This window comes from Augochlora pura, chromosome 8, assembly GCF_028453695.1.
Source record: "Augochlora pura isolate Apur16 chromosome 8, APUR_v2.2.1, whole genome shotgun sequence".
Taxonomy (NCBI): Eukaryota; Metazoa; Arthropoda; class Insecta; order Hymenoptera; family Halictidae; genus Augochlora; species Augochlora pura.
The window spans coordinates 2608423-2622140 of NC_135779.1; the positions used below are offsets into that span (position 1 = coordinate 2608423).

The 13718-nt window shown below is 48.2% G+C and overlaps 1 protein-coding gene across 15 annotated transcripts in view; it reads right to left on the reverse strand.

The window, feature by feature from the left end:
- Cac (calcium voltage-gated channel subunit cacophony) overlaps window positions 1-13504 on the reverse strand; it is a 119234-nt gene extending 105730 nt beyond the window's left edge. For all 15 annotated transcript variants that reach the window (XR_013494751.1, XM_078189421.1, XM_078189418.1 and 12 more), the window contains exon 1: window positions 13260-13504. Coding sequence is in view for 14 of the 15 variants with exons in the window: in XM_078189421.1 (XP_078045547.1) it covers window positions 13260-13504 (245 nt within the window). In the remaining variant the exon portion in view is untranslated. The remainder of the gene's footprint in view (window positions 1-13259) is intronic.
- Window positions 13505-13718: the final 214 nt, after the last annotated feature.

Genomic DNA, 13718 nt, shown 5'->3' on the forward strand with positions numbered 1-13718 from the left:
TATCGTGGGACGAAAATCAATGGCGCCGATGAAATTGAAACAGCGCGCGATTCAAACGCTGCGATGCCAGATTACGCCAGCTTTCGCAAGAGCGACAGAGACGACTTTGGAAACGGAAGAGTTAGCAAAGCATTCGGCGAACTGGGTCGAAACGAGCGGAGGGCGTGCGAGGGTTAAATCGCTGGCCGCGGCACCGACAACAACCGATTAGGAACAGGTTTTCTTAACTTAACCAGAACCTATTATTTGCAACCGATCGCGTACGTGCAGCGCCGCCCGATCTCGTCCTGGATTTTTCGGGATCGTCGACGGGGCGGTTTCGCGATTGTTCGACGGGCATAATTCGCGGGACTCGTCGTCGACGGAGTCTCCGTTATTGGGTTATGGTGGCTCTAGGCAGAGCCGGCAGCCAGCCGGGCAACGGGAGCAGGTTCGAAACTTTGCAGGGCAAACAGCCATTAGTAATCGATACTAGGGTAAACATCGGGCCGCTGCCGCTGCCGCCACCGCCGCGCACCAAGACGAACCAATTAATTTGCCGCTTAATTCGCATCCCGAGCGGAGAGGCCAGGCCTCGCGAGCTGCGCCGGGAGCCGCGCAGACTGCAAATGTTTGCGCGCGATCCCGCGGCGGACGGTCCGCCTCGAAAAGTTTGATCGATCGGTCGTCGCGCTGGATCGCGGCGCCCTAACCCTGCCCGCTCCCCGGCCAATAATAGACGCGATCTCCCACGTCCTATCTATGCCACGAGACTCTATTCGCCGCTTGGAAAGTTCCCCCGGTTCCGCGATTCACCATTAAAATGCCACGGGCCTTCGCAAAAAAGCACTGCGATCTCGTTCGCAGCGTTCGTCGCGAAAACGAGCGATTCTAATGGCAATAATGTGCGGATGCAGCTTGCTGCATATGTAACGAAGAAGGAAGCAATGTTTTATAGGGTAGATGTTCTAATTATAGCGGCTGTCCCAATTTTTGTATCCCCGGATTGAAAACGTGTAAAAGAGGAAAGTACTATGGAATATGTAGTACCCCTCCATGAATCTTTCATGTCAACCCTTCGCCGTCGAGGCGCGACTCTGAAGTGGTACTAAAATTGTGTTGTTTTTCTAAATAATTGCGACAGCGTCGGGTTTATCTATATTTTAAAAAATTGTTGAGAAGTGCAAGTATCGTACTTGCCCAACAGATGCTAAAATGCTGTATACCAGAGAACACATTTTTCATTTTTTCGTTAAATGTCATTTCAAACTGTGCGTCATCGTTCTCTCATCGACTTTGCCAATAACTTCCTCCGTCGCGATAACAGGTGCAAAACCCTGGTGCGAACCCTGGATGATTCTACCTACCGTAATTAGCGTAATTTAGGCGACGGAAAGACAAAAACCGATCGTGATTCAGCGAACGGTAGATAAGAAAGCGTCGCCGTCGAGCGCGTCTTGCCTTCCCGGGAAGGGTCTCCTCGGTTCTCTGTCTCTTTCTCGGCGAATAGGAACAACCGTGGAACTGGTTGTCGGCACGGGGATGATTCTAGGCCGGGATCGATTCGTTTCTTCCGATTCGGAGCAGCGTATCGGTCCCGTTATCCGGCTTCCGCGGAGACACGGGCCGTTTCTCTAGCGGCGTCGGCCCCGGGCGTCGAGGAATTACACCGGGAACGGGCGGATTCCTAGAAAATTTCGTCGACAGAGAGGAAGGGCTGCTAATGGAGGGCTGCCCGAATTGATCCGACTCGCGTAAAAACGCGGTCCAATTGGATTTCGAGGAGGATCGAGCCCGGTTGGTTCCCCGGTCGGTTTAACGGTCGCGTCCTTGCGGAGTCGCTCCGGTTCCGCGATTCCGCGCTCTGGACCCTGTCCAAAGCGTTCCGCGAAACACATTCGGCGTCGATCAAGAAGAAATTACCGCGAAACCTTGGCCCGGAACGCTCGACGGCCGTCCGCGCGTACGACTCGCGGAAGATCGGCGGCGTCGGATCGGCTCGCCGGCGAATCGGGACGCTACAGTGCAACGAAACGATCGTCCATCGTTCGAGTAATTACGGGCGGACGGTAGTACGGTATAGGAGCAGCAGGGGGTGTGTGCTCGGCCTCGTTACCAGCTTTAATAATTGTGCATCCTGTTGCACTCGCTAACGAACGGACCCCGCCGCTAACCTTATACGCGAGAGCGCGGCCAATTTCGTCGTTGATCTGTGCCCGGAAAGGTCGGGGGTCAGAGGGCGCCGGTGAAAGTACGGGTTCCTATGGAGCAAGCAGCCAAAGGTTGACTTAAGTTCGCGAGAGGCGCTAAAAAGGTCCCTGCTTTTAATACCGTACGGTTTTCGATGCCCGAGACCGAAAGGATTCGAACTCGGAGATGATCTCTGGTTATACATAATTTGTCCCCTTGTTTCTTTTTTTAAATTTTACTTCGGAGATTTACTGGTTTGCAAATGATCGCTCGGCTATGATTTATTAGATCGTCACTTATCATTCGTGATGCATGTGTACGAAAATAACTGATATTCTTTATGAGAAATTTATAAATATCGTGCAGTGTGTCCACGTGCGGCAGGGTTGAGTGTTTTATGGCACGTGTGGAGATTGACTATGTACATTATTATATTATATTATAATATAATATAATATGTATATTATTGTGTATACAGCTAAACAGATTAAATTTCGTTGATAATATAACCGTGATATTACTACTAAAATTATTATAGAACGAAGAATTTTAGCGATGCTCAAAAATCACCACTCAACTCCAAAGTCTTAACCATTAAATTAAAACGCGCAAACAATTTTAAAATTCCTCCGACGTCTTCGTTGCTCGGAACTCTGTCTAGCTTTGCCATAAACGCAGAAATCCCGCAGCCCAATTATCATGTTTTCGTTAGCCCCTCGAAACTGTGAACCCTATTTAAGGTCAACGACGAGACTCGCGACGCCGGCCACCATTTCTCGGGCACCCCACGAACGGGTTTCTCCGACCGTTTCTCCCTTGGTCCTCGTTTCTTTCTCTTTTTCTTGCTCCACGGGCTGCGAAAGATAAAGTAATCGCGAAAGTTCACAGCGCGAGGGACGGCGCGGCGGGAGGGCGAGCAGGCAGAGGGGGGGGGGGGGTGATGAAAAATTCTGCTCACGAAAGCACGAACTTTCCATCGGCCGGTGGGGAACTTTTCAACGACTTCCCGCCGACACGAACAACTCCAATGAGCGTATTTCAAAGAATAATTGTTTCGAAGCGGACTGCGGAGCCGCGCGTGTACGCGTCCTCTCCGCGTGACGTCTTGGAAATATCGCGAGCGACGCCGGGCGACACGGTGCGCTCGACGCACCTAAATTTGCTCGGAGACCACGCTCTCTCTCTCTCTCTCTCTCTCTCTCTCTGCCCTGCTTATCGACTGCGAGCTTCATCTCTCTCCCCCCTCCCTCTAGCTTTGTATATATATATATATATATATATATATATATATATATGAACATACATACTCTCTCTTCGTATATGTATATTTATATGTACATATATGTATATATATATATTTCTCTCTTCGTCCCACTTGCTAGCCGTGTTCGAGCGCGTACGGTTTACTTCGACCCATTAATCGCGACCGTCCTATTTCTGTTCCGACGCAGTACCATCCTTCGCACACGCGTTACAGCCTTCAGAAGGTCGTCCTGCACCGGCACGCTCCCTTCGGTACCTCTATAATAAACCTGTCCAAGGCTCTCGACACCATCGCCGACCTGTCGGAGACCGTCCACTCTCTGCTGGTACCAGCCAAAGGCTGTGACCGATCGAAAATTACAGGACAACTGTCCTCGAAACTGGAGACAACGACACAAATGCAGGATTTAAGCACACCTCGAAGACATATTCGGTAACAAGATTCGAATTATAGAGACGTCCTGTCGAGCGATACGTTTTTCGATTTCAACCTGTTAAACAATGCTAAATTTTGCTAAATTTATGATTAGAATATTTATAAAATAGAAAATGTGAGACTGATCATTCGACCGGTGGTGGTTGGTTCAATGTTAAGATCTGATCTTCGTGTACTATAATATTTTACTCCAATAATTCACGATACAATTGAGCGTGACGTGTCGTAATATAAGATGCCACGCGCGAAAGCAACTATACAGGGTGTCTCAAAAATCATTCACAATCGGTAAACGAGGAGTTCCTGAGGCCATTTGACGTAACTCTTAAGGTCGCGAATTGTATTCGAGTTAAGAAAAAGGTTACTTCGAATGACTTCGGGAACCCCAAATTTTTCATTTGACTTTTGGGACACCCTGTAGTGGCGCATCGTTCCTAAGAGGTTAGAGGAGAGATTCGAAACGCCGCGGCGGCGGCGGCTCTCTGGACGGGATCTTCGAGCAGCTTGCCGCGGGTTCGGTATGTTCGATGGACGATGATATTCGAGCGAGAGAATTTTAATCGAATCATTCGATCGGTCTGTCAAAGCTTGCAGGTGACGTCAGGTCGCGCGGCACGCCACGGCCGATCGAGCAGCTTGGTCTAAAATCGTCCAGGGAGAGAGGACTTCGCTTCGTTGACTCGATATCGATCGATCGCGACGGATCGGTGTGCCTCGGCTTTCTCACCTCGACGGGCGCGTCCACGGAATCTCGCCGGTTCGAGTGTCTGCGAGAAAAAGAGCCGACCGATTTGCTGGTCGAATGAAAATCCACTTCTTCGTATCGCTTTCGTCGCTAACGAGCAGCTAGTCAGGATTTCCTCCCCAAATACGATTTGAACGATTAGATCATAGTCTTTAACACGTTCGAGCCGGATCGCTCGTACTCTCTGGATTTTCTCGCCAGCGAATGGAGATCGCTAACGTAAATCTGTAGATCTGTTTCTTTATAACTATCATTTAATTTTAATTATCATTCATGTATAAATAGATTCAACTATTTGATAGAATGAAATGGAAATAAAAGATTATTAAGATAGCATCACATCGCTTCAAAAAGTTAGGGAGGAGACGAACGAATTTCAGATCCACCAATTCTATTTGCATTAACAGATTAACGACGGAGCAGTTTTATTAAAAATTTGCTATACGACAAGTGACTTTAATCTATAAAGATACAGAATTCCTTTGACAAGTAGAAATGTAAATTATTTTTGTGATCAATATATATTAATGAAATTTTCTAGAGTTACAATATGTATTCGACTGTCAGAAAAACACCACTAAAAATAAAATTAAAGTATCTAATTAAAATTAAATTATCTAATTATCTAATAATGAAATTGAGTATCTAAATATCAAGAAATATTCTGTCGAGACTCAGGAATGTCACGACAGGTTGAATTACTCAGAAGAAAATGTTTAATACGTTCGTTGCTCGAACAAGAAGCGAATCGAGGCGAGTTAACCCGCTGCACTATAGCTCCTTTCATGCTGTGACGAATTAGTACCTCTTCGTACTTAATAATTTTCTTAATAGGACCAGACAATATTTGTTTCTCGTATTGTCTTTATTTACCTTCGTTTCTATACACTTTGATAGCTAAAGAATTTATTTTTATTTCGACGTAGAAGAAATTAATAATATTCGTATTCAGTAGCTCTTGCATAAAACCTTCACCACGAGTACGAATCCTTATTATAGTGCAAAGGGTTAACGAGCATTCCATGAGCAACCAGATAAAGTTCGCCGATCTGCTCTGAAACTAGGAATAGCTGAACGTTGCTACCAGATAGCCACCAGAAACGTTGAAAGAGGAGTAAGCCGGAGTTCGGGAATTTTTGAGGATTGGGGATAGCGGGGCCTGGCAATGTCCCCCGAGGGCGAATCGGCAGACAGCCGCGGAGTTTGGTGCCGGGGAGACCGTACAAACAAGGACGTAGTCGCGGATAGCTAACCCAGACCGTCGGCAACGAGCGGGCCGAAGAAAAGTGGAGCGGATTCTATGACCTGTTTCTCGTAACGACTTCATTGTTCGTGGAGCGTCGGTGTAACGAAAGGAAAACGGTGCGTTGCACCAGATGAGAGAGACGGAGGCCGCGGGTGCGGGCGCACGGTCGGGGCTTCGTAAGTCAAGTCATCTGAACCCCGTCAGCTTCGTCATCTATTGGTCTTCTAACGTAAGGGCTGCGCTATGCACGGAGCGGTGCCAAACGGATTTACGTCTCCTTATGCCGACGGATAGAGAACCATAAGGTTTCCGCGTGGTCCCCGGTCTCTTTCGCTTTCGATCGGCCATTCGCAAATTAATCTTTCCTCTCCCTCCAACCGCTACTCACACTCGTTCCTTCTCTCACTCTCTCTTCGTCTATCTTACGCTCTTTCTCTCTTTCTCTCTCTTTCTCTCTATCTCCCTTTCTCTCTATCTCCCTTTCTCTCTATCTCCCGTTCTCCCTGTCTCTCTCGCTCTATCTTTTGCTCCCGCGCACTCCTTCTCGCCTTAACCTGCTTACCGGCACACGTGATGTGCGTGCACTCGCTCCGACGAACTTCCGTCGCCGATCTTCGCCTCCTTCTTCGACGATACCGCCCGGTTCTACGATCAATCGAAACTTGCACGTGCACGACCGTGTAGCCGTTGTGTACGACACATTCGAGCGAACTCGAAACTTTCCCTTCCCGCGGCTTATTATCCGGCGAATCTTCTCGCGCGAACGAATGCACTCGCGAACGCCCGCCGCATCTCTCTCTCGTCTGCCACTTCGTGAACGGTTCGCCGGCAACTTCCCGCAGACTGTTCTCGTTGATCACGTTCGCGGAAAGAATGATTCATACGCAGTCGTTCGCTCGGGTGTGGGCGAATGAAAATATTGAGGTAGGGGATGGCCGGTGTCTAGATCGTCTTGATACAGCTGCATCGGAAAGTTGCATCGGAAAGACGGCGCGGTGGTTCTGATGGAAACACTAGCTTGCTATTTTGTAACGATTTCAGAATTGTTAACACTTTCGCGATAGTGCCGAAAAGGTAAAGAGATTTATGAAAGTAAAGTATTAGGTTGGAAACTATGAAACGGGCGTTGCAGCTGAATATAGGCTAAACAAAAACGCCCGTTTCATAGTTTCCAAGCTGGTACATTATGTAACACGTTCAGCGCCGATAATCAGTCACTAAAATTCTCACATAGTTGAAGTAATTTAATTAATTAAAGTGAAACTAGAAAGTTAATATTTATCATAGGGGATCGCATTAGAATTCTTTTGCACCCGAAACGTTGTAGTAAAATTTAATTTGTTCAAATATATTACACTAGAAATGAATTCTCAAAATTGTTCAGAAAGTAGTGTCACCCATATTTGACTCAACGAATTAATTCAGTGGAAAGTTTAAAGTAAACTTATGCGGTATCAGTTACTTCATCAATATTCGTACCCCATGGAAAGGTTAAAATAAATTGAAGAAATTGTAATGTTGATTAGCGTAGACATTTCTCCATTCCGTTGTAAAACGACTACATTCAAAGCGGGGAGATCTCCCCATTCGGTTAGCTAAGTGCTAAAAGACTTACAGACCGCTTTATGTAAGTCGTTGAATTCGTCTTGACGTCAACTTTAACATTATTAAGGGATTAATTAATGGTACGCGCGGTTACGGCCGCGGTGCCGTTTTGAATAATCATGGTTCTCATCTGTGGACGACGTTTTTAGACGTGGACTGAAATATTGTTTTAACTATAAATTGTAAAAAACGTGACCTGTTTTCTCCTTTACCATAAAAATTGCTACAAGAAAGTCGATATAAATTTTTAAATAACGAACAGTTAATTTATCGAATGAAACCACTATACAGCGCGTAGTTTACTGTGGCCTGGATGGACTGAGGTCCACCCCGCTGCACCTGAGGCTTTCGCCCATATCAGCATAGGCCCGCCAGATGTTATTTGGCATCTACTCTCCAGAGAGAATCACTACGAAGAGAACCATCGACTTAGATGTTACGTCGGAACGACTTGGAAAAACCCTGCCCTCGACTTTTACGTCTCATTGGACAAGTTGGATCTACCTGTTAAGGAAGCGACTCGTTTAGTCAACTCTGGTCGTCGCTTAGCGCCGGCCAGGGTTGTCCAGCGGGGACCACAAGGAGGTAGAGTCGCCGGCATGAGCCCGATCCCGTGCAGGTTGGCGGCAGACGAGGCTGCTACCGACAAAGCCCTACTGCTTCGACACCGAAGTGCCGCCTGCTACCGCAGTCAGGGCTACAACGCGTTGTTAGGGGAAGATCTTCCGGTTCGAACACCGCGGTTTATTCGAACGCGGTCGCATAAAAATAGGGGCGGGCGAACACGGAACAAGCGGCGCCGGATTGTAGATCATGTTTCGCAGCTAAATCAGACCTAATAAAATTCGAAAGTTTAGTTAGAAGGCAGGAGATCCGCCAAGGGTCGGAAAAAGAGTGGAGGCGTCTCGGGTTCGATCGAACGGAGCTGCATCTCTGGTGTCCCGGCCAAGCGGCTTTCCATGTCGTGTTTCTAATACAGATTTATGGGAGCCGGCGATAGAGACGGAGATAGGAAAGCTGAACGAGAGCGCGGAAGAGGGAGAGATCGTCTGGTAGGAGCGTTAGCCGGTGCGACGTTTTATTTCACGGGAATAAAATCCGGTAGCCGGACACTCGTTACCGGCTGGCGTCTTATTAGGAGATATCATTCCCAGAAGAATCTACGCGAAGCTGAGGATCGCTGGCGCAGCCCTCGCCGGGTTTACCGACCCCGGATGGTCCCACGATTCTTCGCGGGGGTTGCAAACCCTGCGCGAACCGTGAGATTCCTCGGAGACGAGAGAGAGAGAGAGAGAGAGGGAGAGAGAGAGGGTCGCGCGGAGTTCGATTCGCGAGCTGCACGCCGCACAGCAGTCTTGAAAACGGTAATTTGTGTGAAACACTACCTCAGCGTTATTATAAAGCTTATAAGGCTGTTTATAAAGCGAAAAACGTATATTAATGTTTAAAAAATCTAGACGTCTTTAATTATTTGTCATAAAAATTTTTCTTCTAATATTTCATATATTAGAATTCGTAGGAAAAAGAACATTGATGAACTTTTATTCCAACGATATTGTTAGCAGATTATTGAAAACGTGAGGAAAATTGTTGAAACTTCCAGTCCAACTACTGTAGCACAAGTCCAGTCACAGAAGGCTGTGCTCGTTAATATATAATTTACATCTGCGGAAAGTTTGGCGGCTGTCATTTTTCATCAACTTCTGATGAACTTTCTCACAGTTCAAATTCGTAACAGTTTCTCTCCGTGAGTTAATAAAATCTTTCGAAGTGATCGAAATTAAAATGCATTTGATATCCTATAAAGAATAATAAAAACAATTAGTTTCTCAGTTCGAAGGGAACGGGAAAATTCTTTTTAATATAAAAGTTGAAAAGTTGACATTTAGCCACAAATTACAGGGACAACACCGCGTGCAACTGGGACTTGTTTATTCAGAAAGGGGTGTGAGGGTAAGAGACAAAGAGCGAAAGAGAGAGAGAGAGAGAGAGAGAAGCGGGATTGTATGCAACCCCGTTCGGTTGGCAACGGTCCCCTTTCCCCCCCATTGGAAGCGGTTCAACCGGCTCACGCGTCCCATGCTCGTCACTTTCTCTTCTCGGGGCTGTCTCCGGTTCTCGCTCCTTGGCTGGCTACCCCGTTGCCACCCCCTGCGGCGACAGCACGAGGAAAAGCCAGCGTACCTCCTAGCTGAACAAAGAGAGAGAGAGAGAGAAAGACAGAGAGAGGGAGGAAGGAGGGAGGGACGGGTTGTGTTTCGAAAGGAACGAAGGCTTCCCCGAAGCTAACCAGGTGGTTGTGGGAGCAGCCGAGGGAGGAAGAAGAGGATCCCGGGGCACGGGGGTGGTGGGGTGGAGGGGCGTAGGAGAGGAAAGAAGGAAAGAAAACGGCGACGATGACGACGACGGCTACGACGACAGAGGGTTGAAGAGCGAAAGGCTCGGCTCGGTTCGAACGAGAGGGAGGAGGAGGAAAACACGTGGCAGAGGGTGGAAAAGTGGGTGCAAACAGAGGGGGACCGAGAGCGAGCGGTGAAGGCGAGGAGGGAGGAAGGGGCGGGGACGGGGGGGGCGGAGGCAGAGAGCGAATAGAGCGAGCAGGGACGGGGAGAGGAACGAGGAGGTCCGAGGGTAGCCTGCGAGAGAGCGTGAGACCTGGAGAGACCACGGCGGAGAGAGAAGGAAGGATGGCACGCGCAATGCGGGTATTGATTCACGGCGGCAGCCGGCAACCAGCCTGAAACACACGACCGAGGCGACTCGACTCCACGACTCTGACTCGATTCGATTCGATTCGATTCGATTCACGATCGTGACACAAAGAGTCACGGATAATCGGTAGGGCCGCCGAGGGCGCGGACAGAGGAACGACAGGGGACATGCCTCGGCCAAATATCGGGGCAAGAGGACCGAAATCCCGCGTCGCTGGTGTCCCCGAATCCGGCCGCGCCGCGGTTTGGCAACCAGCTTTCGGGCTTGACTCTCCGCGACAGCAAGACAGGGGCCAACAGAGGAAAACAGAGGGAAACAGAGAGCGGCAGGGGGGAACAGAGAGGAACCGAGAGAGAGAGAGAGAGAGAGAGCCAGATTGGAACAGAGTGGAACAGAGGCAACCGGAAACCAAGCCGGAGGGTGCAAAGTACTCCCCGCTACCACCGAGTCGAATTTCCCCGTCGAACAGCCGACGACCGAGCCGCGAGAATTCGATCGCGACCTAGTTTCGCGGTCGCGTTCGACAACGTGTCTCCGCCACTGGGGTCTTCCTCGAGCTCTACTTTCGATCTTACGGTTTCTCGCAGACTCTGAGCCACGTCGCTGTCGAAGAGATCGGAGCTGTCACGCTACGTTATACCCTTTTTTCCCTGAAGCAAAGACTCGGCGCTGACACCGTTAGCTGTAACGACGAATTCGCAGCGAGCGCGAACTGTTTTTTCTTCTTCATTTTGATAGAAAGAGATAACGATGGAGGCGATTACGAGGTAACTGAAACGGGATCGGAATCTAGGTGTCCAGAGTCGCCGTCGCCAGTTGGGACCGTCAGGAATGCGGGAAACGCGCGCGCGCGTGTGTGTGTCCGATTCTCGCAGAGATAATCGAGGAATGTGCGGGAGAGCACATTGATTCGTTCGGTAACGAGGATAGGACGACGCGCTGACGAAATAGGGTGCGGTGGAGAGGAGGAGACGATGGAGGTCCGAGGGAAAGAGGATCTTGGACGGAGGTCGAGAACCTTGACGATTTGGCTGGCGATAGCGCAGACTTAGTTCCACGTACACGTCGATGGCTTTTCGCGGGGGCTATTTATAGTGGGGCTCGTACGGTCACCTGCGACAGGTGTCGTACCCGATGGAAATGCACGGGACTCTGGGTGCACATGCACGCTGCTGGTTCTGCCCGTTGGAAAGGGGACGCCAGGCTGCGTGGGGTCGCGAGGACTGATCGCGGGGAGGCGATCAGTGACCCGTCTATTTCCGGAAAATCTACCGGACAAAGTCGATTGCTATTGTAGCCACGACGATGCAGAGCCGGTCGATGCGATGGAAACGTCCGCGGAAAATAAGATCCTATCGACACCGTCCGACCGAACGACGGTGCCGACCGACTCCGCCAGGAAATAAGTCGGCGGACACATCGGGCATCGAGCGCATCGGAATTCTAAATGAATTAATAAGCCCGATCGGCTGCCACGGTCCAGGCTAAATATAAAGGGAAACGGCCAAACAATCGAACGGCAATCGATAGTCTAAAAGGGACCCCGCGCCGAAACTCCACACACCTACGATACATTAGACTTTAATTCAGCCGCAGTAGTGTATACCCGGGCATGGTCAGCCGCAACCTCCGGCTGCTGCCATCTTCCATCAACCAGACCCTATTAATTGCCCTAACTGTGGATCGATGCGTCTCGATTTACGATCGTTTTCTCGTAGAACAGCAGTAGAAACGATAAACGATAATATTAAATGGAATTAATTGAAAACTAATGCGAGAAACAATTTGCAGAACGTAGAATTTATAAATTGATGTTTACGTGGTCGACCGCCTAACCGAGCTTCCAAGTTTTACCACTGGCGCCGCCACTTACCGCTAGAAATGGCGCCATTTTATACTATCGGGCCAACGACTTTTGGCGGCATTGTGGCTAATCAATTATTTGCAGTTTATCAGAATTTGGTAAACGAATACTTGGATGATAAATGTAACTGTTTAAGCATGATACAATGCTATGTTCGAAGGTTTATCGAACTTATAAATGTTTCTAAAGTCTCCACGAATATTTGGAGATGAACCAAAAAGTTGCTTTCAATTAAATTGTTAAATAGTTCGATTAAGAATGCATGGATTTGTTTGTCAATGTTTCCCTTTATACGATAGACAAACGACAACTTCGTATCAGAGGCACAGTTTGTTATTGAAAGTACATAGTACATTGAAATTTCATTTACCTTTAAGTCGCGATACCCCGTGTTCAGACATTCAGACATTTCCTTCTCTCTTGGCCTGACTAATAGCACGTATCTCGGTAACAATTTCACGTTTGCACATCACTTTTAAATGTAAGTAATAAACAAAATTCCTGCGAGCTGCATACTTCCTTTCACAACACTATGTCGATTCGAATCAGACTAGAGCGCCCTCATAGTAGCCATTACCCGCCATCTAGCACTGAAATTCTAGTACTAAATGACGTCAGTGTTCATCCATGTTGTCATAGACGGCGCCACTGAACGTTCAGAGAATGTCGGTACTACGAACCTACAAAAATCCTATTCACACGACGGTTGATAAGTATGATCACATATAGCGAAAGTGTCGTTGGATAAAATCGTATCTAGAAATCATGGAATTGTGGATATAACAGACCTTTTCCTTCAACCTTACCGACCAAACCGGCGACATGATAAAACAGTTGAAATTATCGATGGATTTGGCCAACAGTTTCAGGTTTTCGCCACTGGGACAACTGGCCCTGTTCGAACCCTTATTCGAAGGATAATTCGCTCCGTCGGTATTATCTGGCTAAACAATTTTAAGGTTTATTCTGCATTTCTGCTACTATTTCTGTGATTATTTTCATTTGAAACGGAAAATATAATTTGCAGACTTCGGATAATAATTCATCGACTGTCTTGACGAAGAAGATGTTTCAATATTTTAGTGAAATTTGTAAGAATAAAGACTAAGCTGCTATAAGTTAGATTTGTATCTTTGTTGGTACTAAATAATTTGTGCGCTCTATTTGTAAATATATTTCGTGGATTTCTATTGAATTTAGAGATCGCAGAGCAACTCACATGATATCCCCAATCTTGACGCGAGTCTGCACAAGGGCGCAGCTCTTGTGGTCGCTGGTGGTAACCGCTCGTCGCCTCCTGGCGGCGTATCTCTGGGCATCCGGTGGTAAAGCAGCGGCATCGTTGTTGGCATTTCCGGAACCACCTGGTCCACCGTACCCTGCGGTGCCCACACCTCCACGCACCAGCGAGCTACTGCCCCGCCGGCGCGTAGACATGTGCCGACCTCCCACGCCGCCCAACATCCTGCAAACGAAACAACATTCCCTTCAAATTTTTGCTCCATGCTAACCAGCTTTCAACCGGTCGTTAACCCCTCCCCCAAACCAACCACCGCGAACCCGGGGAGATTCAAGTTCCCTTTTAGCTCGGCGAAGTACCGCGACCTGTCAAACCCATTTTTAATTTCCTACAAAAATTAACAGGCGTTACCAGCACATGTAAAAATCCATTATGTCG